Source organism: Pneumocystis jirovecii, assembly GCF_001477535.1.
Source record: "Pneumocystis jirovecii RU7 chromosome Unknown supercont1.6, whole genome shotgun sequence".
NCBI classification, from domain to species: Eukaryota; Fungi; Ascomycota; class Pneumocystomycetes; order Pneumocystales; family Pneumocystaceae; genus Pneumocystis; species Pneumocystis jirovecii.
In genome coordinates this window covers 276,755-301,257 of record NW_017264780.1, presented here as the reverse complement: position 1 = coordinate 301,257, position 24,503 = coordinate 276,755, and the positions used below count along the sequence as shown (strand labels likewise).

Below are 24,503 nucleotides of genomic sequence, written 5' to 3'. Positions count from 1 at the left end.
ATATGGATCAGTGAGTGGGTCAGTGAGTGGGATAGTGTGGGGATATACACACGTGTAGAACAGGGGGTGCAAAAAAGCATTTTCCAGCTATTGGATATATTTATACTAATATCAGACGATAACAGTGTGTGTCAAGAAATCGAGTAGATTATTTGCGGGGTTTAGGCGTGGAATCGAGTATTTGGGGAGATTGGGATTATTTGTGAAGCAGTGTGCTGCACAAGTATGCTTGTGTGCATTAAATATCAAGACTAAGAGTGGTTTGTTTGTCTCTGTTCATCTTATTTGACAAAGCAAAGATCTATATTAACAGCGTTGTTGAATTGAGAGTAGAATAATAAAAAAAACATGTATAAAAGACCTATAAAGTCTATTCTGCAGTTTGATAAAAACATGAATTTAGACAAGGATTAGGTTGAATGCCCAGATCATGCATTACATGAATAGTAAATTTATACAGTAAAAACACCAGCGTATACAGTAAAGCATTAGAGTATTTCTATTTTTATAGTCTTTTTAAATTGTCAAAATATTTCTTTGAATAAAATAAGCATTATAATAATGTTTCGTTATGTCTAAAACCTATTTACTGCATAATTGTAATTTATTGGTGACGTATTCTGTCGACAATATTGATTATTGTATATATGAGGACAATTCATACGTACTTGTAGGCTTATTTATTTTTCGACATAGATGCATGTATAACTCTTTAAAACAATATTAATCTTGAATTTTTATATTGATAAAAGACATACAAAAAACTATAATTACAAATCTGATGAATACAATAGCATGTAATCGCTATACTGTTGCAATTATTACCAAAAAAGAATGCACTTATTATTGTTAAAGGCTAATAACAGTAAAGATTTCTATAAATATTAAGTTTTCAATAGAAAATAATTCAAAAAGTTCATGAAAAAACGTATTGTCCAGAAAATAAGATCATGCTGATTGATTTAGAATGAATTCAAGCTCAATAAAAATTAATACCATGTGTTGATAAAGTATAAATATATAATATATATATAATATATATATATAATATATTATTTATAACATGTCAAAAAATACAAACTTTCTTTAAAATCAACAAGTCTGTCACTTATTCTGATCTAGAAACCGTTTTCGAGAAAAAATATCATCAAGTTTTATACCAAGTCCGGGCTTATTTGGACATAATTTAAAGAATTTTTCAAACACTGTATCTTTAATAAGATCTATCGATACTTTATTATGAATACATTTCCGAATACTACTTTCAAGATCGGATTCTTTCGGTAAACCATAATTATATGGATACTTTTGATAGTGAACAGACAAAATATCATTAGATATATTTAACCGAGGAGCATCATCACGATTTTCAAAAAAAGTGTCAATCAATTTGTCAGGAACATCTAAAATTTTTGACGGATTCCATACAGGTAAAACAGGAGGTTTTCGGATTAATTTTGCTTCAACACCTTCCATGAAATCATGTCTTCTCTAAAATATATAAGCAATAGCAATTAATTAGCTAATAAATTAAATACAAGAAGATGACTAGCTATATTGAGTTCGTTATTAAATGCTTCCAAAATATTCCATTTTTTTGCTTCTTGTATTTCACGTAGAGCAATCTTAATACTAGTAGGAGAACGCTGGTTAAGTTTGCCAATAGTCATTTCTGCCCAGTCTGTTTTTTCTTTTTTTAAAGCGTTAAAAATTTGTTCAATTTTTTTAAATTTAAAACATCTTTCCATATGTTGACTTATAATTCATAATAATTTAGAAAATTACCTATCAATTGCTTCACGTATTTCTCCACCAAGTTCATACTTATAATTTCTAGGAGGTTCGCCAGAAAATTCATCAATCGCTCTATCAACAATATTAAAATATTCTATGCTACTACTGTCATCAGTATTCAATTCAGACAATCTTGAAACAAGAGATTCTAATCTATTTGAAGGTACATAGTGTGTAGCAATGCCAGAAATTCTATTTAAATTAGGACAAAACATTATGTTAAAAATAAAACTTACAATGTATCAAAACCATAAACACGTTCACCTGTCATTCCAATATATTTTCCAATTTCACCATCCATTCGAGATAAAAAAAAGGACGATCCAGCATCTGGAAAAAATCCAATATCCGTTTCTGGCATTGCAAAAACAGTATTTTCTGTTGCAATCCTAAAAGGTGCATGAATAGATAAACCCGCTCCTCCACCCACTAATATAAATTAAATATTAAACTTTACATACATACAAAATATTCACTTGTAATCCCATCCATTAATGAAATATAAGGTTTTTCACGAAAGGTAGCAATAAGGTAATTAAGACGATATTCTTGCTCAAAATATTCAACAGCTGTTTTATACCCATTTTCTGAATCAGATCGACACATTTCTAAAACAGCTGACAAATATAAAAATCCTTCCTGTATCTACAACATTCCAATATACCTGCAACATCACCACCTGCACACAATGCCCGATGATCTATTCCACGAAGTAAAACAATCATAGTCAATGGTGATCGCCTCCATTCCTTTAAATAATCAGCCTCAATGAACGTACTTAGAAATTTCTTATAACTATGAGCTTTTCATAAATATTTTTTATCATTGTTTTAGTTAAAGCATTTAATTTTTTCGGTCTATTCAAAGTAATCATCCGTAATCCCAAATCATTATCAAATAATACATCATTCTGAAAAAATAAACATACTTTCAAAAAACTTTATATTTACATTAACTACACTTTTCATTGCAGAAAAGTTTACTTTCTTCTCATCAAAAATAAGTCATCAATCATAATAAAAGTTTATTTATCACTACCTGTGTATATTTTCTTAAAAAAAAAAAGTAAAGATATGTATATTTAAAAAAAGGAACAGCTTTTTTAGCTGCTAGAAAAAATCTTTCCATTCAATTAAACATATCTAGAAAAAAACGTTTTATTCTTTTTTTTTGTCGTTAACCCCAATCTCCAAATCGAAGATACTATTGTCAATCATTAAGACGTTACAAAAAAAGATTTTATGAAGAAAAAGGGGCATTTGATACTATATTATGGCAAAATTATGGAATATAATATATATACTAAATAAAAGATTGTGTAAAGGAGTATTTAAACCTTTTGTAGTGTTTTTTTCCGTTTAAAATAACTAACTTTTTAATTATTTTAGGTTCAAAGAATAAATATTAGATTATATTCAGTACAAACTACATTAATACCTTTATCTCATACAAAATACGGTTTTAGTATTCTTTAAATAAGATTAGGTTTTGTTTACACGCACTTAGATGCTTTTTCTCAAGTTTTTACAACTCTTTACTCTTTTCCTAATATGAAACCTGTACGCTTTCAAATGTTCCCTGCAAACTTTCTCAATCTTCCTCTTAGAAAAGATATTCTTCATCGTGCAGTAGTCTATGAAGCAGATAATTTAAGACAAGGAACTGCATGCAAAAAAAATAGGGCAGATGTTCGTGGCTCAAATCGAAAGATTCGTCCACAAAAAGGCACAGGTCGTGCTCGTCTTGGAGATATTCGATCCCCAACTATAAGAGGAGGTCAATTTTTCTAGATATTTATCTATTTTTGACAAGTTAGGTGGTCTTGCACATGCACCTAAACCTCGTGATTTTTCTACAAAACTTCCACGTAAAATCTATTATTTAGCTATGCGAACAGCATTATCTGCTAGATACAGAAGAGGACAAATCATTGTTATTAATCATACATTTGAATTGCCAACACATAAAACAAAAGCTATGGTAAACGTGATAAAGACATATGGCTGGGATTATGATGGTGGTGGGACAGTCTTTATCATGTATGCTCGTAGAGAAAACTTTATATACTCTACTGCAAATCTTGGAAAGCATTGTATTGTTCGAAATGTTAAGGAAGTTTCTGTTAAAGATCTTTTAATGAAAGAAAGAATTATTATTGAACGTAAAGCACTTGAATGGCTTGAGGAAAAAACAAGAATAGAATAATTACATATTTTGAAAAATTATTTATTGTATATCATTTGGAATTTATAATATTTATATAAACTTATTTTTTAATTTTTATGAAAGCTATCGACCTCAAAATGATGGAAAAGTTTATTTTGACAGAATATGAAAAAAAAAGCCAAATATACATTAAAATACATGCTTTTGTAGTTTTTTCGTCTACTTAACATTTTATTTATCAAATAATTTTCAAAATGAATTATTTTTCATATCAAATTTATAAAACATTCTATAAAGTAAATGCAAATTTAATTTTTATAAAGTATTCCACTTTTTTCCAGAAAATTAACTAAGATATTCTAGAAAAAGTTTGAAGCATATAAATTTATCTTATTATATACGTTTTATAAGTATACCATCTAAATCAAATAAATCTTTAATAAATGAATCACAAAATTTATCGTTACAATCCGATTCTACTATATCTCAGGATAAATCTAGGAAGGAAAATGGTCAAATAAAGTATCCCAGATTAACTTATTTGGCTCCAAAATTGGGAGTTAATAAAGCGTATGATGAAGCTTTAAAAATTATTGAAGCAGATCGTCTAGAAAAACTTGAAAAAATTAAAAAAACAGAATCTAAAATAGAATATAAAATAAAATGTAAAATCTGAGATTTTTTTAATACTAACTAATATTATTTTCAAGATTCTAACACTAAAGATAAAGAAGCACAATTAACAAATTTAAAAAAATATTTAAATCAACTTAAAATATTGGCAGATATTAATGTTCCTGAAATAAGATGGAGATTTAAAAATAACGATGGTAAAATTTTTATACAGGGAAAAGAAAGAATATTTAAACTATCTAGTGGATATGACCATTCCTGTTTATCGTTATTTAACTGAACAAAAATGGATGAAAAAACCATATCATCTTTTAATGCAGCGTGTAGAACAGATGTATGTTATACCTGATGCGTATGGAAGATTTAAGCCTACTGCAGAAATTCTTCTTCGATTTAACAATGAAGAACTTGAACCAGGAAAATTTGTTCCTAATTATATCTCTGAAACTGAACCTACTATAGAAATCAATCCCTTTTCAGACACTGAAAAGCTTTATACAATTGCTCTAATTGATTTAGGTTGAATCCTATTTATCTTGTTATTAGACTAATATATACAAGATGTCCCTGATCTAGAGAAAGATTCATTCAAAACATATCTTCATTGGCTTATGTATGGTTTTTTGTTAAAAAACAAAATATTAACTAATTTTAGTTCCAACATTCCAATTTCTCCCAATAATACACTTGTACAACCATCTATTGCAACTATTTTAGCCTCTTATATTCCTCCACATCCACAAAAAGGTAGTTTATACCATCGATATACGTTACTCGTTTTTGAACAAACAGAAAAAAATTCAAATAATTCTATTATTGAAAGAGACCGGTTTGATATTCGTGAATTTGCATCTTTGAATCATTTTAAAATTGTTGGAGTCCATTTTTGGCGTAGTCTTTGGGATGAATACGTAGATAAAATTATGTTATCCATGAAGTTGCCACCTTATAAAACCATGCTTAAAAGATGTTAATTAATCATTAAAAATATATGTTGAATAAATATTTGTACATTACAGTAAAATCATTAATTATTAAACGTAAAAATTATATTTTAAAGGATCAAACATTCATTTTTTAAGAAAAAGTCGTAGAAAGCGGAGAAAGTTCATTTTTAAACCATTTGAAATCTGGTAAAACTCTACAAACAACTTTTCCTTTAATCAGTGCCATAGGAAGAGGACCATAGTTTCGGCTGTCTAAGGAATGAAGCAAATTGTCACCCATTACCCACACATGGCCCTCTGGGACCTATATTACATCGTTTAAGCTAATGCATCGACATTTATTATAAAAAATCTACCTTAATAAATTCGGCACGACTCATTAAAGGATCTTTACAAATAACATCACCTGGCTATTTTATAAACACTGAAATATATATTTACTGAAAAAATCACATACCATTCCTATAATCCGTTTTGCAATTCGGATATTTGTCGTCCCTGGCTTAATTGCAACGATAATATCTCCTGCTCGACATCCTCGTCCATTCTTTCCATGCCATTTATCAACTCCCAACAGATCTCCGTGAGCATTTAGTGTTGGTAACATTGATGGTCCAGAACAAGGATATATTTCAAAAATTTTCTCGTTTATCACATCAATCAATGCTAACATTTGAATACAAATCATCATATTTTTTATTGGTTGAAAACGTTTAATGAACCCCATTAGAAAAAAAAAAAAAAACATAAAAAGAAGTCTTAAATAGTATGCTCCATTAATAAATATATATATTACTTATTAATTTATTTTATTACTATATTGTCATCCATTTATTATTATTAAAAAAAGTCGAGGTTACAAAGTTATACGGAGAGGTTACTAAGGTTACAGTAACTAAGACAACAGTTGCTAAAATATTAGTTTCTATGGTAATACTGATAAAATAAAGTATAAAAATTATCTTAGGTATGGTTGCTCTGACAACGGCACTTCATGATAAGGTTTAACATGATTTTTAATATTAAATCATAAAAAAATTATACAATTTTGAAAAAAAGTATTATTTTAATGTATTTTAATGAGTTTTTCAGAAAAAAGAAAAAATCCAAAATTTAAAAGGCAAAAAAAACGATGTTCAGAGGATATGGCATCCGCAACAGAAAAACATAAAGTCCAAAAAATTCATTGGGATAAATATAGCGAAAAGGATTCATCGGATGGTGAAACACATATAAATCCTCCAAATTTGTCCAAAGTTGTTGATTTAACGGCTTTTCCAGAAAAAAAAAACATTATACAATCTGCAGATACTTTTAAAAAACTAACGGTTAAAAATTTTCGAAAAACATCTTTAGAATCACAAGAAAAATACTATAATGATATCCTCCAACGTCTTGATACTACTCTTTTAAATATTTTTGAAAATAGGAAAATTGAATGGAGCCTTCAGGAACTTTATAAAGGCGTTGAAAATTTATGTAAAGCTTTTAACCATTCTAATCATGAAGACCCTTGGGCTATAAAATGCTACCGCCTTTTGGAATCTAGATCAAGAGAGTCAATCAAATTGTTATTATCTAATATTCTGGAAAAGATTACATCATATGCACATGTAGAAGGTGACATTGTCAGGATTATAATTGATGAGGGTTGGAAAATTTGGATTGAGCAAATTTCTATGATTAGAAGTATTTTTTTTTATTTCGATCGTACATTTCTACTTATTACACCTGGATTGTCATCCATATGGGATACTGGAGTAAGTTTATTTCGTGAACATCTTTTTATGGATTTATCTATAAACGATCTTTTTTTCTCCGATATTTTTACTATAATTGCAACTATTCGATCATATTCTTTAGATTTCATGAAAGCACCTAATATTATTTTGTTACAATCTTCTATAAAAATGATAAGTTCTTTAAACCTTTATGGATCTCTATTTGAGCCAAAGTTTATACAAGCTACTGAAATATATTATAGTAATGAAGCATTAAGATCTATAGAAAGTGGATTTCCGGATGAATATTTGTCTTATATTAAAAAAACGCTAAATAAAGAAGAGAATTTTTGTAGTGAATTTTTTTTAGAACAAACAAAATCAAAAGTTATTCATGTTATTAAAACTCAATTAATCGAAAATCATTCTGAACATATAATTAATATAAGCTTTGAGGAATTGATTGTTAAAGAAAAAGTTGAATCTTTAAAAGACTTATATATGTTATTAAGACTTATTAATAAAGTAGATTTAATTAAATTTCATTGGGCAGAGTATATTAAAGTAAGGAAAATATGTTTGAAGATTATATTTAACATTGAAAGAAAACTTGTAAAACTTTAATATTAGATCCTAATGATGACTCATCAATAATACCTTCACTTTTAAAGTTTCATTCTACTTTAAATTCTATTATTTTTGAATGTTTTTCATCAAATGAGTCGTTTATTCAGACACTTCGAGAGTGTTTAGAATTTTTTATTAACAGTTCTATCAATAATCCATCTGAATTATTAGCTAAACACATTGATAACATATTACGCACTGGTAATAAGTCTTTTGATGAAAAATCTCTCGAAAAAGAAATGGATAAAGTATTAGAGCTTTTTAGGTTTATACAGGGTATACATATACATATATATATATATAATTATAACTTTAAATAATGTATTTAGGAAAAGATACTTTTGAAGCATTTTATAAAAAAGATCTTGCCAAAAGATTATTACTCAATAAAAGCGCAAGTGCTGATGCAGAAAAAACTATGTTAATGAAACTTAAAACAGGTATTATTTTATTATAATTTTAATACTTGATTTTTATATATTTTAGAGTGCGGATCAGGATTTACACAAAAGCTGGAAGGAATGTTTAAAGATATAGATATTTCAAAAAATTTTATGATCTCTTATAAGGTTTGCATTGTTTGTATACATGTATATGTTAATTAAATAAGAATTCGAAATTTGCTCAGGAAAATTCATCAAATTTAAATTTATATGTAAATATTCTTTCACAAGCGTTTTGGCCTCCCTATCCTAATATTTCTATAAATTTGCCAGAGAAAATGATGAATGAGTTAAATTTATTTTCGTCTTTTTATTTTTCTAAACAAAGTGGTAAAAAATTAACATGGAGACATAACTTGGGACATTGTATTATTAAAGCTGATTTTCCAAAAGTATTATTTTATTTATTATATATTACTAGAAAATACTAATTTATTGAAAGGGTAAAAAAGAATTAAATGTTAGCTTATTTCAAGGAGTAGTTATACTTTTATTTAACAATATCCCTGATAATGAAACATTATCATATAATGAAATAAAAAATTCTACAAATTTAAAAGATAAAGAATTGATTCGGACATTACAATCATTGGCATGTGGTAAAGTTAAAATACTTTTAAAAATTCCAAAAGGAAAAAATATAAATACTACAGACCTATTCATGGTTAATCTTTCATTTTCAGAAAAATTGTTTAAAATTAAGATTAACCAAGTTCAAATAAAAGAAACATCAGAAGAAAACAAAATCATTCATAAAAATATACAGAAAGACCGAGCATTTGAAACCCAAGCAACAATTGTCCGAATAATGAAAGTAAAAAAAAAGTGTAATCATACAGAATTGGTTCAAACAACTATAAATGTATTAAAACAAAGAGGTATTACATCAGTTGAAGAAGTAGAGTTAGCTATTGAAAAACTTTTGGAAAAGGAATACATAGAAAAAGAAGGAAGCCCTAGTATATATAATTATCTTGCATAAATCTTAAAAGTAGTCCGTAGATAAATGTGAAAAACATATAAATACCAGATGCATGTAGACTTATTGTCCGAATATATTAGAATGGTGTTTTGTAATATAAAGCAAAAATAGATATAATTATATATGATGTTCGTATTAACCATAAAATCTTTATTTTTCTTTCATTTTTTCTATAATTGTCGCTTTTATTCTTTCATGAGTATCTTTACATGCAATTAATGCTTTTGATAGTATTTCAATAAACTATTTCTATTAGTTAACTTCAATAATTCATCTTATATACTTGATTTTCTGTAAAAAAGCCTATACTATCACATAAAATAAGTTTTTCATCTGGAAATGCATAACACACAACATGAGAACTTGTAGCATCCTGTTACTTTATTTATTTTCTTTTTGTAGAATATGATTATAACATACATTTAATATTTTTAAAGATGGATTTAAAATAATAGATGTTTCACCCTCTTTTGAAAGAACTGCTAATGATACAGCAGAAAATGTATTTGTCATAGCAACACCAGAATCAAGAAGCGATATAAATGTTGTATTTAATATAGCTGCAAGCAATGATACTATCTGTTATTTGTTAATCAATAACAATTTTATTTTTAAGAAAAATAACATTTTCAGATTTTTCACGAGAAATAATTTGAATTACCATTTGAATGAGTGTATGAGGATACATTGTCCGCATTATCATTGGTGATATAGTTTTCCATATAATTTGTTCCATTTGAATATCTTTTGTACCTAAAAATATGAAAAATGAAATAAATAAAATTAGAAAAGGAAAATACTTGATCCCCTTACATCAGGTCTTACAATTACATCTATTGTAGCTTCTCCAATTACTTCATCTCGTGTTTTTGTCTCTGATGGGCCAATAACAGCACAAAGAATCTTGTTTGGACCTATTTTTGTCAAAAATAAATCTTTTTAAACAAAAAAAAGAAAAATATTAAAAATATCTAATATACCTTCTTCATAAATACAAGATCCTTCAACTCGAGTTAATAAAGATGTTTTAAAAAATATATTTTCCATCTCTTAAAATCGAGATAACGCAATAATGTTGATCGAATAAATGAAGATATAGTAAACCACAGTATTAAATGTCTTTGACCATTTTAACATGAATTGTTTTTGATGAAACATATTTTTATTTTTTTCAGAAAAAAGAAATAAATCTTTAAAAAGTTTTTTAAAAAAAGAACAAAAAACATATTTCTTATAAACAACAATGAAAAATCTATCTATATAACATAATTATTCAATATTATTTTTTATCTTTGTGATTTTTAGCTAATAATATACAAAATAAGATTTTAATTTTTTTAACAGTCGTAAAATATTTTAGAAAAATTCCTAAAAGCCTATATATTTATTTTTTATTCATTGAAATAACGCTTCATTTATTTAGGGATAATTTTATAACTTAAAACAATATTTTAATTTTTATCAGAAAACTATATAGTTAGATCTTTAAAAAATTTCTGTAAATATCCCAATTGATATCTTTTTAAAAACATTATGTTGAAACCATTTAATTTTTTTAGTTTTAAATAAGAATTTTAATATCAAAAAATAGTGTTTTATTACATTTATATATATCTGAATATTTTTTAAATACATCTATTTAAATAAAAAATATTTAAGTGCGTTATTTAAATAAAAAATCATTTATAATTATTTAGATTAGTACTATTCAAGATTAATTTGTTTTCTTTTAAAACTATTGAACATTAAATATCAAAAATCTAGATAACTTATATTTAATTTGTCTTTTTATATCTTATGATAAAAAAAGAATCTAAATAAACAATTAGTACGAAGGAATAGTATGTAAAATGTTGTTTTTTTCTATAGTTTACTTTCAAATATAAAAATCGAATTTTTATTTCAACAATAATTATTTATTTTTCCAAAAAAATATTTTTTAATAAAAAGATCAAGTAAATATATCCTCAAAATATGGTACTATTTTTTATCTTTCTAATCCAACTTCTAGTTTTTTTTTCTCTTTTTTATTTATTTCTTCATAATCCTATTTAATCTAATGGATTCACAAAGAAATTATATTCACTTTAATCAAGCAAAAATTGTAGATTATATAGAAGAATGGTGTGCAGATAAACTTCCAGACGATGGTTTATTATTATTATTTAATACAGTTTCCTTGTAATTTTATTTATAGATATTATTATACCTCCCCAACATCAACCACCACATCCTGACGATGATGATGGTCAATTTTGTTATTTTACACTATATTAATTAATTAATAATAGTTCCGAATCAACAAACAATGAATGGCATTCTCCGAGCACAAAAACCGCCAGAGCCTGCATGGCGGGACCTCGGCTTACAAGAATTAATGCAAAAAGGTCCATCTGAAGAAATGCAAGAAGGAATTGGACAACGTCTCAAAGAAATTCAGCAAAATACGCGCTTTCAAATTATGGAACGACAAAATTTACATTCTTTTTAGTATATAAATATTTTCTTATGAAGTTAAAAATCAAAATTGAAATGAATTAATGTAAATTAATATAAAATGATATCAACTAATATAGTTTTTCACAAATTTTCACATGTTTATATAAATACAAATATAAATAAATATAAATATAATCGATCCAGTCGATATTTATATTTTGTTGAAAAATATTTATTATATACTGATTTTTTCACTGTATACTCAAACAAAATATTACACTACTAGCTTCTTATACGTTGTCGTAATCCTCGTTTTTGATTGTACAGGATGGCTTTTAATGTTCTGTGAACACTTTTAGCATCATAAAGCATACCGTGATTATTTTCATTTTCATATCCATAAATACCAATACACTTAAATCCATATTGACGTGCTTGATTTTCATCTATTGAGAGTGTATCTTTGCCTCGAATATAGATAATATGGGTAATAAACTTAGGAATCCAATATTCAAAATCAATTTCTTGATCAATTGGTTTTAAGTGAGTAACAAGCCCAGTTATCAAGGCCCGTATAAAGTCCATACCTGTAAACTCTTCGCCTGTTTCTCTATCAGTTGAACCATTTAAAAAAACAATCTTGTATATCAATTGAGGTGAATCCAGGATTGCTTTAGCTACACCATTGACTATTAGACAAGGAAGCAAACTAGTATAAAGCGATCCAGGACCATAAATAATTGTATTTGTGTTCTTAATTACTGATAAAATCTTAGGGTTTATGTTCGGATAAATTCGGTTACCATAAGAATCAACATAATAAATCTGATCAATAGGGGATGGTAAATTAACGTTATTATCTTTTTGAACAAGAGTATTTTGTTGAAGAATTAAAGGAATGCTATAAAATATATTATAAAACAATCAACAATCAAGCATGCAAATCATACTGTGAAAAATTTCCATAATTTTCGTTCTTCATATTATTATCAATGCAATCATTACTTAAAATACCACAATTTGAAGGATGCGAGATTTGATTTTGTCCATAGATGACCATTCCATTTTTTAATTTTGCTGCGATATGATGGGTGAAAGAAGTATTAATAACAGGTAATACTTGGGCATGAATATGTGTAATACTTCGAAACAAAAAAATAGCACTTTCCAATGATCCAAAAAACTAATAGGTCAGTCATTTTTAAAATAAAAAAATAAACTTGATTTACTAAATTGGCACCTGTTAAAAAAAAATTACCCAAGCCTAATTTCCGTTATTAATACAAAATGCTAAAAGGAAAAATATAACTGTACTTCCATTGCTGAAATTAAATTGAAAATTATGTCTAATACGTTTTGTCAATTCTGTTTGCAAATAAACAAAAAACATTCGTATCAATTGAACTTTTTCAGATGAAATATTCTCCCACAAACTATCTCATGTTAAACATATACGTATGTTAGAACGGAGAATAGAGACATATGTGATCCTTCTACGACCTTTTGCCATTCATAATATGCTTCTTTAGTATCAATGGACAAACGGTGCTTTAATAATCGTTTAATATGCAACAATTCCATATTTTTATTGTCTTCTGGTATTAATCTAATGAGCCTTGATTTGATATCACCTATGCCAATACCACCCTATAAAAATATGTTAATTGCTTCATTTTTTTCCAAAAAAAAGATATTTCTCTACAAAAATACGAAGAATTTCAGACGTAGATCTAAAAAAGCTTCAACAATATGTTTTTTTTTCCAAAAAACTTACCCTCCATTGTCACTAATTGGCAAAACATATGTTGATAGAGGAGAAATAGCTTGAAAAGATGAAACCAAATCATTTACTCCAGATCCTCCACTAAAAACAAGAATTTTTGGTTCAAAATCTAGTAAATTTGCTTGATCTATTTGCATCTATTTAAATATATCAATATCAACTCGATATCAAGCTTTTGGTTTAACGATACAATAAATTTAAAGGTGAACAAATCTTATAAACGGAAAAAAAAAGAAAAATACATAAAAAGCATCTTTAACAAAAAGATACAATCTGTTTCGCCCGTATCTGTCCATCCAGCTTGTACTCTTAGCGGAGGGCTTTCAAAAGCGAGATTGGTATGGCGGCACAAAGATCAAAGTAATGATATAAAAATCAAATACACATGTATTGTTGCCGCATGAAAAAGACTGGGAAGTGATCTAAAAACACCAGCCTAGCAAATCCTATAAATATATTTCCATATTTTATTCATATTTTATATTTTTTTCGTTTTTTTAATACTCCTGGAAAATATATAAAGTTAAATTAAATAGTTTTTATTATTTCTGAAATAAAAAAAAAACACAACTTATATCTACAAATCATCTCTGATATGACCAGACACTACAAAATACTTAGTTGTAATTTATATTTAGTTTTTACATACTTTTTCAATAAACCATCACGTGTTGCTAACCGATTAATACAGTCATCACTTTCACCTTTACTACGAACAAACCCACATAAAGCATATGTTGTATCTTTTCCAGGGATCTGTCTTCCGTCGGAACTTACATCACAGATATTAATTTGAATAGATGCATGATCCTTTGCTTTAATCAAACGATTTGTTGCAGCACTAAGAAAAAACAAATTTTAAATGCAAAAAAAAACATAAAAATTCTAAATACAAACTTACCACTTTCTTGGAACATATAAATCAACTAAAACACCTTGATCATTCTCCATTTTTTAAATTTTAATTTTTTTTATAAAACTTTGAACGGAGATCGTGCTATACTACAAAAATTTAAAAAATATCTTTAAAAAAAATTATTTTAAATAAACTAGTCAATACTGAATATTGTATTGTTAATAATTCATTGGGAACTGTTCAAAAATAAAAATAAATATGATTGATATATAATAAATATTAATAAAATTAATATTGTTTTTATAAGTTTACTATGAAAAGCTCATTTTTATTATCCAATCTTGACCTATCCACAACGTTTTAACTCGTTTCCCAATACCTAGTTTTTTCCAAACTTTCCGAGAAATTCCTATATCAGCTAAAAATAAGTCTTTTGTTACGTATTTTGATCTAAGAGCAAAAAGAAGTCCTGTTTTGGGAAGACCAAGAGATAAAACCCATTTAGACTTTAGAAAATAAGGCGGAGAAACAGGAATGCCTATATTTATTTTATATAGTTAACGATACATATCAGAGAAACACTTTACCTGTAACGATATCTAAACCGCTCGGTAGATCCAATGATATAACATTTGATTCAGATTGATTAGCCCACTCAATAAGACAGTGAATTTTATTTCGAACATTATCATCGACTATATCTGCCAAAGAACAATGACAACCAAAAATGGCGTCAATAATTAATTCAGGAGTTTGAAATGATTTAGAAATCCTAAATAATTCATCTGTTGAAACAATCTTCCCTCCTGCATCTGAAAAATTTTGCAAACTCTAACTCAATATTAGTTTACTAAGCAAATAAATAATGTTTTGCAAACAGTTAGCATTTGTTTTTCCATATTTTCATTAACAATAACAGTTATAACTTTTATTCCATGGTTGCATAGTTGTCTTCCAGCAGCAGTAGCATATGTTCCTGTTTGATTATTACCTGCTAAAATTATCACAGTAAAAGAGTTATTTCTCTTTTGATTGGATTTAGAAAAATCATTTAAAAGTCGAGCAACTAGAAATGATATTCCTCTCGCGGCATTTTCTATTACCATTTCATTTGAAATACCAGTATTAAGAGCTATAGTATGTAAAATTTAGAATATCAAAAACAAAATACTTTACTTGAAATATATTCAGCTTCAATCATCTTTATTTATGATTAAAAATAATGAAAATTAGAAATAATGAAATACCTTAGATGGTTTTATACAAGGACACTCTAGATTATTTTTTATATTTCGTAATTTCTTAATCTTCCTACTAACTTTATCAAAACCAGATAAGGATTGCTGACTATTGAAGTTATGATTATATATTTTTTGTTGAGCAGAACTTTTATCATATCCACTAGATAGTATGCGATTCGAATGAAAAAATTCACTATTAAGTTTATTTTCATCTCCATTTGTCTTAAATATGGAATGATTATTTTCAATTAATGATTTTTTTTTTTTTGTAGGCATAGTAGATACAGCTATATCATTAAGTAGCTCAGTTTTAGATGAACATTTGTTAGATGTAGGCCCTAGAGCTGATGCCATTATATTTGATTTCCGAATTTCTGAAAATACTTTATGTTTATCAAATCTTCCAAGATTCCCTTGGAAATCAAATTCCTCATCACGATACTTATTAACATCTTCATTAATCCAATCATCATGATCTACATGCTTGAATTGACAACAATCCTTTTGCATAGCATTGGTGAATTTTTTTTTTTTGTGATTATATGTTTTATAAACATACTTATTTGAAGTATTTTTTGACTTAGAATAATTTAACTCAAAATTACCAGACTTTTCATGCAAATGAGGTGATAAAGAAAGCAATGTTGGATCTTTTTTCGACTAACATACTGCATCAAAAATAGAAAGAATAGGAAAAAAAATACTTTTTTTGAAGAAAATGACGATTCCTGAAAGGATAAATTTTGCATATGATTAGACGTCTATATAAATGTTATACAAGTTTCTATAATAAGCCAATGTATATACAGAAATAATTGCAGGATCTATAAGAGGAGTAGAAGTTTTTTTTTTCTTTTTTTTTGTATTAAAAGATGATATAAAATTCAAATCTTTAATATTGGAGCCATCTATACGCATTTCATGCATATATTTCCCAGTTGACTTAAAGAAAACTATTTTACAGAAAATACATCATTAGACAATGATTATTTTTTATATTTTGGGAATTACTATTTTTAAGAAAGAGACAACGATTAACAGAGTCAACGCCTGTCATTTGTCCTTGGACAACTGTATTATCATTTAATATAACTTCAATTTTGAGTCCTATAAATTGTTTTTCCATTTTAAAAGTTTAAAGATTTTTTAAAAATTAATATATTAACGCAGAAATCAAAGATATAAATATAAAAAATATGTGAAAAATAAGGAAAATTATGTGTGCTTAAAAATAAAAAAAATAAAATATATTTAAAACATTATAACATGTTTTAAAACGATTTGTTTTTTCTATAAAAATATAATTTTTTCTAAAATTTTTTGTGAAAAGTATTAACGTGTAAATTAAACTAAATTGATTCTTCGTTATAAAAACATACCTTTTTTCTATGCTTTAAATATTGGTTTTGTTTTCTTTTAATGAGATAAAAAATGCAAAAAAATATTGAACTTATACTACTGATAGTTAAAAAAATCCAATAACGCTGAAGCTATAAATATAAGATATAATAATTATATAAAATATGATATAAATACCCAAAAAAAAAACTGTGCATCTTTATGATGCCAAGTGCTACCATGAAAATCCTTAAATGTTTGATTTGAAATATCAGATGTAATAATACGAACATATTCTGTTGTAATTGTATTTGACGGCAAATAATGCATATATTTTTCTAGCATGACAGAAAGAAACAAAGGACCTGTTGTTGCCATAACAGTAATATATGGAAAAATCCAATTTCGAGAGGCGGATTTTAAATGGTTAATAACATAAAGAAAAAATGGATGATATGGCATAGATCCCATGACATCATTTGAAATACCAGTAGGTTTCGTTGTGCGAAGCCATGCGCTGTATGAAAGTAAAGGATCAAGGGGCTGAAGACATTCCTATTCGAAACATTTTTTAATTATGTATAATCAAGTAAAAAACATACAATGTCAAGATCAATATATATACCTCCGTAACGAACAAGAATAAAATATCGAAGTGAATCAACTCGCTGAATTGTATAAGGATACTTGTCATATTGCTGGAGAAACCACGGGTATTCTTGTGCAATGAAATTACGTGCCTTTTCATCAGTCCATAATATATGTTCATAATTTGGATGCAATTTTTTACAATGATCATATGCATCTGACCATTTTTCCGGTATTGTCTCATTTTTCCACGTTTGATGAATAATACGTGGAATAACTTCTTTCATGTTTATTTTATAATCTTCTGAATATGAACTACTCCATTCACGAATAGCCACTGACTTGAAATTCTCAAACAACAATGCTACTAACGCCCATGAATAATCAATAAAGACTACTATTAATAGTAGCACTCCAATTCCAATAATCATTGTCCATATTTTCATTTTCAAACAATTTATTAATAAAGTCTTCAATTTTATCCGTAAAAAATAATTTCCATAGAAAAAAAAATAGCCAATAACAATAAAATCCTTTTTATTTTATTTATTCTAAAAATCCTTTGAAATTGTCTTATATTGACATTTTATTATGTAAATATTTTTTGATATCGATAAAGCTTATCGTTTTTTAAATATTCTCTTATTTCTACTTGTATTATATTGCAAATACATATAAAAAATTCTACATAAAATATATATTCGTTCATTATTTATACTTAGAAACATTTTTTTTTCTTTAAAAATTTTTGTATTTTTAAAAATATTTCCAAAACAATCTAATTTTAATCATAAATATTTAAAAAACATACCTTTCTTTCCCTGCCAAAGACTGGGTGGCGCAATTGGTAGCCGCGTTAGATTCCAATATTGGTATTATCTAAAGGTTGCGGGTTCAAGTCCCGTTCTGGTCAAAGGCAGTGACCTTTTGTTTTAAAGAAATACAGAACTTTATAATAAACATTAAGTTTAATTAAGATAAACTAGCTTTTTGTATTTTTTTTGTGTTATTAAAAGCATTTTTGATACGTGATAAATATAACATTGTAAATTACGTTATACTTCGAGATTTCGAATGAACAGACAGAATATCAACTTTTCATAGAAATAATTTTAAAAAGGATAAAAAAGATAAAAAAAGCATAGATATAACCAGAAAAAAGATCTTGATGACATTGTAGTAATTTTTCTGATAAGAAGTGTTTTTTCTCCGAAAAAATAGTAGATTTTTCATGATTTATGGGAATTTAAAAATTTTAAAGGATTAAAACATATAAAGAAGCATATACCTATATTTTGTATAAAAAGAAGTATTTTAGATGGGCATTTTTTCATGGTGTTTTGATTGTGATTGCTTCAAAGGTATATTAGTAGCATTAACAAATGTTTATGGAAGATTTTATTATATAATTAACAATACTTAGGACAATCTCAAACAACACTTTATGAACCTTTGTTAGAAGGTATATGCATAGCATTTTCTTTATAGAAAAGGGAAATTAACATCGAGATATAGATAGAGAAAGAGAAGCTGTTTCGGATCTTTTACAATATCTTGAAAGTGTAGTCTAAAAAGCATCTTAATGGGTGCTTGAGCTAATAGTTTTTCTAGAGACCAGATGTTAATTTCTTCAGTAGCGAGCCATTGTCTGCACTTACAACACTTGTTTATTCTGATAACCTTGATCTTCAAAGGAGTGCAGCACTTGCATTCGCGGAAATAACAGAAAAGGGTAATAAGTTTTTGATATACACAGTATGATTGATGAGCAAAGAGATATGTGAAGTAGGTGCAGATGTACTTGAGCCAGTGATATTCCTTCTTGGAAGTTCTGATGTTGAAGTTCAAAGAGCTGCAAGTGCTGCATTGGGAAACTTAGCAGTTAATAGTAATATTCTTTTACTTGTTACTATATTAGTTAAATATAAAATTAGTGGAAAACAAATCATTAATTGTTAAAATGGGAGGCTTAGGGCCTTTAATAGAGCAAATGTCATCTACTAATGTGGAAGTTCAATGTAATGCAGTAGGATGTATTACTAATCTGACAACTCATGGTGAGCATATTATTTGTATTGTTTAACATTTTTTTATTTTATAGATGAGAACAAAACAAAAATAGCCAATTCAGGCGCATTAAATCCTTTAATTAAATTAGCCAAATCTAGAGATACAAGAGTGCAAAGAAATGCTTCTGGTGCTCTTTTAAATATGACTCATTCAGGTAATCTATTATTTTAAAACACTATTTTTAATTTAAATTAATTATATTTAGATGAAAATAGACAACAATTGGTTAATGCAGGGGCAATTCCAACCCTTGTATCTCTTCTTTCCTCACCTGATGTCGATGTGCAGTACTATTGCACTACTGCTCTAAGCAATATTGCAGTAGATGGTACTTATTTTATGAAAGGTCATGTATTTTGACTTATTATTATTAGCCTCAAACAGAAGAATGTTGAGTCAAACAGAACCACAACTCGTTGAATTTCTTGTATCTTTAATGAATTCTTCAAATCCAAAAGTTCAATGTCAAGCAGCACTTGCATTAAGAAACTTGGCTTCCGATGGTAAATATCATAAACGTTCAAAATGTTATTAACACATTTTATAGAAGAATATCAATTGGGAATAGTAAAGGCTAATGGGTTGCCTTCATTGCTTCGTTTATTACAATCTTCATTTTTTCCTCATGTATTATCCTCTGTTGCATGCATTCGAAACATATCAATACATCCTTTAAACGAATCACCTATTATTGATGCCTCGTTTTTAAAACCTCTAGTAAAACTCCTTTCAACTAGTACTCATGAGGAAATTCAATGCCATGCTATTTCTACTTTAAGAAATTTAGCAGCAAGTAGTGAACGAAATAAATGTGCAATTGTTGAAGCAGGAGCGGTGCAGAAATGCAAACAGCTTATTCTTGATGTGCCTGTAAATATTCAAAGTGAAATGACAGCATGTATTGCTGTTCTTGCACTTAGCGGTAATTTTATAATATCATGCATGACTATATTTAACTTTTAAGACAATTTAAAAGGACACTTGTTGTCTCTTGGGGTTTGCGATGCTCTTATTATGTTAACAAGTTCTCCAAGTATTGAAGTGCAAGGGAATAGTGCTGCTGCATTAGGTAATCTATCATCTAAAAGTAAAAATTTTGGTCATCAAAAAGAAAGCGTGGCTTGTACAGCAAATGATTATATACCATTTATTAATGCATGGAATGAGCCAGGCGACGGTGTTCATGGTTATTTGTGTCGTTTTTTATCTAACGAAGATATAACATTCCAACATATTGCAGTTTGGACACTTTTGCAATTACTAGAATCAGAAAGTAGTTGTATAATTACTTATTTTATAAAATTAATGTGTTTCAGATAAAAAACTTATAAATTTAATTCAAACAAGTTCTGAAATTATATCATTAATTCAAAACATATCTACTAGAGAAATTCAGGAAGAAGGCGAAGGTGAAGTTATTATTTTGGCGAGAAAAGTTGATGAAATGATAAGAAATTCTGAAATATAATTATTTTAATTATATTAACAATAACTTAAGTTGCTTGGTCAATCTTATTTTAAGTAGTTTTATTTTTTTAAATTTTAAATTTATCTAATATTTAAAGTTTAATATAAAAGTATAAATTGTAATAAATGATTTATATTTTTTTAGAATCATTATTACATTATATACTTTTTCATTCCTGAAACATAGATATATATTAGCTGTTTTTCTGATATCTACTATATTATCAAAAAAATACCAAAATGTTTTAGATGAAGTGAGAAAGGATGTATAACTTCATACTAATAGTTTTAATTATTTTTTAATCAATAAATGAAATTTAGAAATAGTAATATGTTACTACCAATTTAAATATTTTTTTGTTTTTAATTTTCAATTGAAATATTATTAAAAATAAAACATTTCTCTAAAAGTAAAATACTTTTTTTAAAATTAAAGTAATTTTATATGTTTTTTTTGAATATCAAAATAGCTACTAAGTGCAAATATTACTTCAATGAAAATCAACCATGTTATAATTAATTCAAGACGATGTGCTGTATTTTCACTCAATACTTCCCTAAGAGTAAATTGTAATTCTGTAGCATAATTAAGTTTCGTATTAACAATATTTAATCTCAAATCTATATCTAAAGCTTCAAGTGTTTTTAAATAACATTCTAAATAATCATGTCGTGTTTTATATAAAACAAAACATATTACCTTCTAATTTTACATTTTCCCAATAAAATTCAGGAAGATCAAGAAAGTTTTCTGGATTAAGATTAAAGTGCTGACGAAATCTGAGAAGAATTCCTGTTTTTTGAATTATTTCACGTCTCTTAAGAGGAATTTTTCCTAATGCTAAAGAATCTGGAATAGTTTTAACATCATTTAAATAACTTTCAAGTTCATCTTCTAAAACTGCTAACTTGCTAGATCTAGCCAAACTTTGTGCAAAAGACAATTGTGCCATTATTATATTATCAGAAGAAGGTGTCTCTAAATTTAACAATTTATCATGATTAAAATCATTTCCAATAATAATAAGATCCTTTTGAACTGAAATAGAAGTTTTTCTTAAATAAATTAATATTTATTCATTTTTATTGTATAACTAACGTGCTTTTATCTATTTTGTAATAAAAAGCTTCTGTTTTATATTTACTATAAGAATTGATCTCAATTTTAGTTAATTTATTGCGTATTATTGTTTTCAAAAAATCTTGGCTTTTTTCTATAGAACCCCAAATAACAAAAGATCCAGATAAAAATATAAATATATCATGAAAATGTGTATCTGATGACCATTTTGGAAGATAAAACGCACTATTTTTTGGTAAATAAATAGCATTTTTTGGTAAAACACTTTTTAAATTTAAGAAATCATAAGATTCTGCTGTAGAAAATGCAATTACTTTAGACTAAATTATAATTAAAGATGATATTATAGAAACATAAATACTAATAAATTATTATTAGAAGAAATATGTGTTTTAGGTCTAAAATTTTGACTTCCAAGTTGTTTTGATTTTAAATCATAAAGAAATCGTACAAAACTCTTGAAAAATCAATAATAAATCTAGAAAAATTTAAAGACATACAAGTTTTTTATTTTGCTTTTCTGAAAATTTTATTATAAAATTCTTCCAATGTCTTTGAAAAAATATATTTCGAATCATAGATACGATAATATATTATAATCTGTAAATTAATATTTGCTATAAATAAATAACAGATACTGAAATATAAATTCATTACCCGTTTCTAAAACTTTTATATTTTTGATATATATTTTATTTTTTATTCATAAAAATCATTTTTAGACAATTATTATTCTTTTTCAGAGAATATTTATTTTATTAAAAATATACGTTTTATTTAATATAAAACATTCATTCATTATTATATCAGAACATATTTGTAAATATGTGTATATTTACAATTAAAATTTAAGCTTCATCAAGAATCATAAAATTTACCATCTTTTTTGAATTTAAATACCTCTTTCATATTAAATTGTTCATATTAATAAAACCAGAATACATTTTGACAAAATTCATTTTTTTTGAATTTTCAAAAATATTTTTAATTCAAAAATACCAAAAAAAATAAACTTCAATCAATCTATAATGTTAACTATAGTTTTAAATATTAAACTGAAATAGGGTGATTTATGAAAATATGATAAAAATGGAAATAAAACTAAACAATACGTTAATACAGATAAAAAAGTATTTCTTTAAAATGCTTATTCTACACACCATAAAATATTGATACCTATTTTTCTTTTTTTTGTAAATCAAATATGAAACCATCAAGACAAATCCATATTATTAAAAAAGAATAAAAAACTTTCACTTCTTCTTTTTCAGTTCATTAAGCAACATATATCTGCTTGTAAATATATATAACCACCTAAACCATTTCATTTGGCTTGAATGACCTTCTATCATTGCTTTTTGTAAATTAAAAACATCAAAAGGGGAATTTATAAAAAAATATATAGTATCTTTCCTATCTTTATTATTAAATAACCTCAAAATACTAGTATTTAAAAGTTTGTAATATAAATATAAAGCCATAGTAATAAATAAGTCAAAAAAAAAAATATATTTTCGCAATATAGAAACAGTAGTTAATACATAGATAGAAGTTTTCCGTGTTTCTAACGAATCGAAAAATGATATGGCACCATGATAACATGCTATATGATTTGGATGTTTTGAAATCCCAAAATGATCAAAAGTAATTAACTAATCATATAATTAGTATTATTTTTAACAAACAAAAACTCACAATATCAATATTTTTATCAGCAATTATTTCCGATAATAGTTGAGAAATAAAATTTGGATCCCAATATGACGTCATAGAATCTTGTAATTGACTATTAACTGTTAATTATAACTAATAATTATGTTATTTAAGAACCTATTTTCAACTATTTTGATATTTTGTGGAAGAATTCCAAGAATATTGCACGATTTAATGAGTTCTTTTTTTCTTATTTCCCCTAAACCTTCTGCATTTCCTAAAACATATGTTAATTTTTTCATAATTCTTTTTTTGAAAAAACCATTAGAAAGACAAACAAGATAGATCTCATTATCATTTTTTATTTGAAATATTGAAGGTCCAAAAAACATAACTTCATCATCAGGATGTGCTATAAGAAAAAGTACTTTTTTATTAGAAAACCATGGTTTAAAATGAACAAGAAATGACGTATTTCTCCATATTATAAAAAATGCAAAACATAAAAACATCGTAAAATTGAATATAAATATAACATCCATTCTCTTCTAAAGAGGTTACTTTTATAATTTCCTGAATATAAAACACGTTTAAAAAAAAAAACTACCGATGTCATCCTAAAGACCTATAATTTTTATGTAAATTTAAAATAACGATTATCTATATTGATAAAA

General features: G+C 26.3%; 14 protein-coding genes and 1 non-coding gene across 15 annotated transcripts; 6 read left to right on the top strand and 9 right to left on the bottom strand.

The window, feature by feature from the left end:
- Nucleotides 1-1,104: 1,104 nt before the first annotated feature.
- T551_01568 (3-hydroxyisobutyryl-CoA hydrolase) lies at nucleotides 1,105-2,809 on the bottom strand (the record flags this gene model as incomplete). The annotated part of the gene is made up of 8 exons (XM_018373831.1): nucleotides 1,105-1,491; nucleotides 1,539-1,740; nucleotides 1,786-1,986; nucleotides 2,031-2,223; nucleotides 2,271-2,411; nucleotides 2,459-2,543; nucleotides 2,591-2,732; nucleotides 2,778-2,809. 8 exons carry the CDS (start codon nucleotides 2,807-2,809, stop codon nucleotides 1,105-1,107), a joined length of 1,383 nt encoding a protein of 460 aa, XP_018230006.1.
- A 257-nt stretch (nucleotides 2,810-3,066) lies between these two features.
- T551_01567 (50S ribosomal protein L4) lies at nucleotides 3,067-3,999 on the top strand (the record flags this gene model as incomplete). The annotated part of the gene is made up of 4 exons (XM_018373830.1): nucleotides 3,067-3,135; nucleotides 3,183-3,252; nucleotides 3,301-3,570; nucleotides 3,611-3,999. 4 exons carry the CDS (start codon nucleotides 3,067-3,069, stop codon nucleotides 3,997-3,999), a joined length of 798 nt encoding a protein of 265 aa, XP_018230005.1.
- Nucleotides 4,000-4,202: 203 nt separating this feature from the next.
- On the top strand, nucleotides 4,203-5,627 carry T551_01566 (mitochondrial 54S ribosomal protein YmL35). The gene is made up of 5 exons (XM_018373829.1): nucleotides 4,203-4,282; nucleotides 4,324-4,625; nucleotides 4,671-4,790; nucleotides 4,837-5,112; nucleotides 5,155-5,627. Exons 1-5 carry the CDS (start codon nucleotides 4,215-4,217, stop codon nucleotides 5,565-5,567), a joined length of 1,179 nt encoding a protein of 392 aa, XP_018230004.1. The 5' UTR covers nucleotides 4,203-4,214; the 3' UTR covers nucleotides 5,568-5,627.
- Nucleotides 5,628-5,670: 43 nt separating this feature from the next.
- T551_01565 (signal peptidase I) lies at nucleotides 5,671-6,267 on the bottom strand (the record flags this gene model as incomplete). The annotated part of the gene is made up of 3 exons (XM_018373828.1): nucleotides 5,671-5,844; nucleotides 5,897-5,950; nucleotides 5,998-6,267. 3 exons carry the CDS (start codon nucleotides 6,265-6,267, stop codon nucleotides 5,671-5,673), a joined length of 498 nt encoding a protein of 165 aa, XP_018230003.1.
- Nucleotides 6,268-6,619: 352 nt separating this feature from the next.
- Nucleotides 6,620-9,313, top strand: T551_01564 (uncharacterized protein; the record flags this gene model as incomplete). The annotated part of the gene is made up of 6 exons (XM_018373827.1): nucleotides 6,620-7,825; nucleotides 7,867-8,164; nucleotides 8,218-8,328; nucleotides 8,375-8,457; nucleotides 8,499-8,723; nucleotides 8,774-9,313. The coding sequence occupies 6 exons, from the start codon at nucleotides 6,620-6,622 to the stop codon at nucleotides 9,311-9,313; spliced, it is 2,463 nt and encodes an 820-aa protein (XP_018230002.1).
- A 150-nt stretch (nucleotides 9,314-9,463) lies between these two features.
- T551_01563 (exosome non-catalytic core subunit RRP46) lies at nucleotides 9,464-10,360 on the bottom strand (the record flags this gene model as incomplete). Its single annotated transcript, XM_018373826.1, has 6 exons — nucleotides 9,464-9,556; nucleotides 9,597-9,686; nucleotides 9,734-9,892; nucleotides 9,939-10,066; nucleotides 10,114-10,227; nucleotides 10,294-10,360. 6 exons carry the CDS (start codon nucleotides 10,358-10,360, stop codon nucleotides 9,464-9,466), a joined length of 651 nt encoding a protein of 216 aa, XP_018230001.1.
- Nucleotides 10,361-11,372: 1,012 nt separating this feature from the next.
- On the top strand, nucleotides 11,373-11,804 carry T551_01562 (uncharacterized protein; the record flags this gene model as incomplete). The annotated part of the gene is made up of 3 exons (XM_018373825.1): nucleotides 11,373-11,463; nucleotides 11,511-11,561; nucleotides 11,605-11,804. The coding sequence occupies 3 exons, from the start codon at nucleotides 11,373-11,375 to the stop codon at nucleotides 11,802-11,804; spliced, it is 342 nt and encodes a 113-aa protein (XP_018230000.1).
- A 230-nt stretch (nucleotides 11,805-12,034) lies between these two features.
- Nucleotides 12,035-13,672, bottom strand: T551_01561 (uncharacterized protein; the record flags this gene model as incomplete). Its single annotated transcript, XM_018373824.1, has 7 exons — nucleotides 12,035-12,653; nucleotides 12,703-12,935; nucleotides 12,973-13,016; nucleotides 13,067-13,185; nucleotides 13,233-13,399; nucleotides 13,455-13,482; nucleotides 13,527-13,672. 7 exons carry the CDS (start codon nucleotides 13,670-13,672, stop codon nucleotides 12,035-12,037), a joined length of 1,356 nt encoding a protein of 451 aa, XP_018229999.1.
- Nucleotides 13,673-14,119: 447 nt separating this feature from the next.
- On the bottom strand, nucleotides 14,120-14,486 carry T551_01560 (40S ribosomal protein S21; the record flags this gene model as incomplete). Its single annotated transcript, XM_018373823.1, has 3 exons — nucleotides 14,120-14,141; nucleotides 14,185-14,376; nucleotides 14,437-14,486. 3 exons carry the CDS (start codon nucleotides 14,484-14,486, stop codon nucleotides 14,120-14,122), a joined length of 264 nt encoding a protein of 87 aa, XP_018229998.1.
- A 216-nt stretch (nucleotides 14,487-14,702) lies between these two features.
- T551_01559 (uncharacterized protein) lies at nucleotides 14,703-16,758 on the bottom strand (the record flags this gene model as incomplete). The annotated part of the gene is made up of 8 exons (XM_018373822.1): nucleotides 14,703-14,929; nucleotides 14,979-15,222; nucleotides 15,270-15,523; nucleotides 15,568-15,592; nucleotides 15,639-16,292; nucleotides 16,337-16,393; nucleotides 16,440-16,585; nucleotides 16,644-16,758. The coding sequence occupies 8 exons, from the start codon at nucleotides 16,756-16,758 to the stop codon at nucleotides 14,703-14,705; spliced, it is 1,722 nt and encodes a 573-aa protein (XP_018229997.1).
- Nucleotides 16,759-16,981: 223 nt separating this feature from the next.
- T551_01558 (uncharacterized protein) lies at nucleotides 16,982-18,004 on the bottom strand (the record flags this gene model as incomplete). The annotated part of the gene is made up of 3 exons (XM_018373821.1): nucleotides 16,982-17,122; nucleotides 17,169-17,525; nucleotides 17,573-18,004. 3 exons carry the CDS (start codon nucleotides 18,002-18,004, stop codon nucleotides 16,982-16,984), a joined length of 930 nt encoding a protein of 309 aa, XP_018229996.1.
- Nucleotides 18,005-18,387: 383 nt separating this feature from the next.
- On the top strand, nucleotides 18,388-18,471 carry T551_05015. Its single transcript has one exon. It is a non-coding gene; the product is annotated as a tRNA-Trp (tRNA).
- Nucleotides 18,472-18,876: 405 nt separating this feature from the next.
- T551_01557 (vacuolar protein 8) lies at nucleotides 18,877-21,096 on the top strand (the record flags this gene model as incomplete). The annotated part of the gene is made up of 12 exons (XM_018373820.1): nucleotides 18,877-18,919; nucleotides 18,982-19,020; nucleotides 19,074-19,120; nucleotides 19,170-19,290; nucleotides 19,333-19,446; nucleotides 19,493-19,615; nucleotides 19,660-19,782; nucleotides 19,834-19,956; nucleotides 20,003-20,131; nucleotides 20,176-20,550; nucleotides 20,593-20,901; nucleotides 20,945-21,096. The coding sequence occupies 12 exons, from the start codon at nucleotides 18,877-18,879 to the stop codon at nucleotides 21,094-21,096; spliced, it is 1,698 nt and encodes a 565-aa protein (XP_018229995.1).
- A 429-nt stretch (nucleotides 21,097-21,525) lies between these two features.
- On the bottom strand, nucleotides 21,526-22,754 carry T551_01556 (uncharacterized protein; the record flags this gene model as incomplete). Its single annotated transcript, XM_018373819.1, has 5 exons — nucleotides 21,526-21,752; nucleotides 21,796-22,151; nucleotides 22,195-22,496; nucleotides 22,538-22,633; nucleotides 22,677-22,754. 5 exons carry the CDS (start codon nucleotides 22,752-22,754, stop codon nucleotides 21,526-21,528), a joined length of 1,059 nt encoding a protein of 352 aa, XP_018229994.1.
- Nucleotides 22,755-23,429: 675 nt separating this feature from the next.
- On the bottom strand, nucleotides 23,430-24,402 carry T551_01555 (N-acetylglucosaminylphosphatidylinositol deacetylase; the record flags this gene model as incomplete). The annotated part of the gene is made up of 3 exons (XM_018373818.1): nucleotides 24,007-24,402; nucleotides 23,872-23,962; nucleotides 23,430-23,828 (listed from the first exon to the last, which is right to left on the bottom strand). The coding sequence occupies exons 1-3, from the start codon at nucleotides 24,369-24,371 to the stop codon at nucleotides 23,430-23,432; spliced, it is 855 nt and encodes a 284-aa protein (XP_018229993.1). The 5' UTR covers nucleotides 24,372-24,402.
- Nucleotides 24,403-24,503: the final 101 nt, after the last annotated feature.

Coding starts and splice junctions, on each gene's coding strand:
- T551_01566 (XM_018373829.1), top strand. CDS start 4,215: ATGAATTATTTTTCATATCAAATTTATAAAACATTCTATAAAGTAAAT. Junction 4,626..4,670: donor AATAGAATATAAAATAAAAT/GTAAAATCTGAG, acceptor ATTATTTTCAAG/ATTCTAACACTAAAGATAAA. Junction 5,113..5,154: donor AATTGCTCTAATTGATTTAG/GTTGAATCCTAT, acceptor AATATATACAAG/ATGTCCCTGATCTAGAGAAA.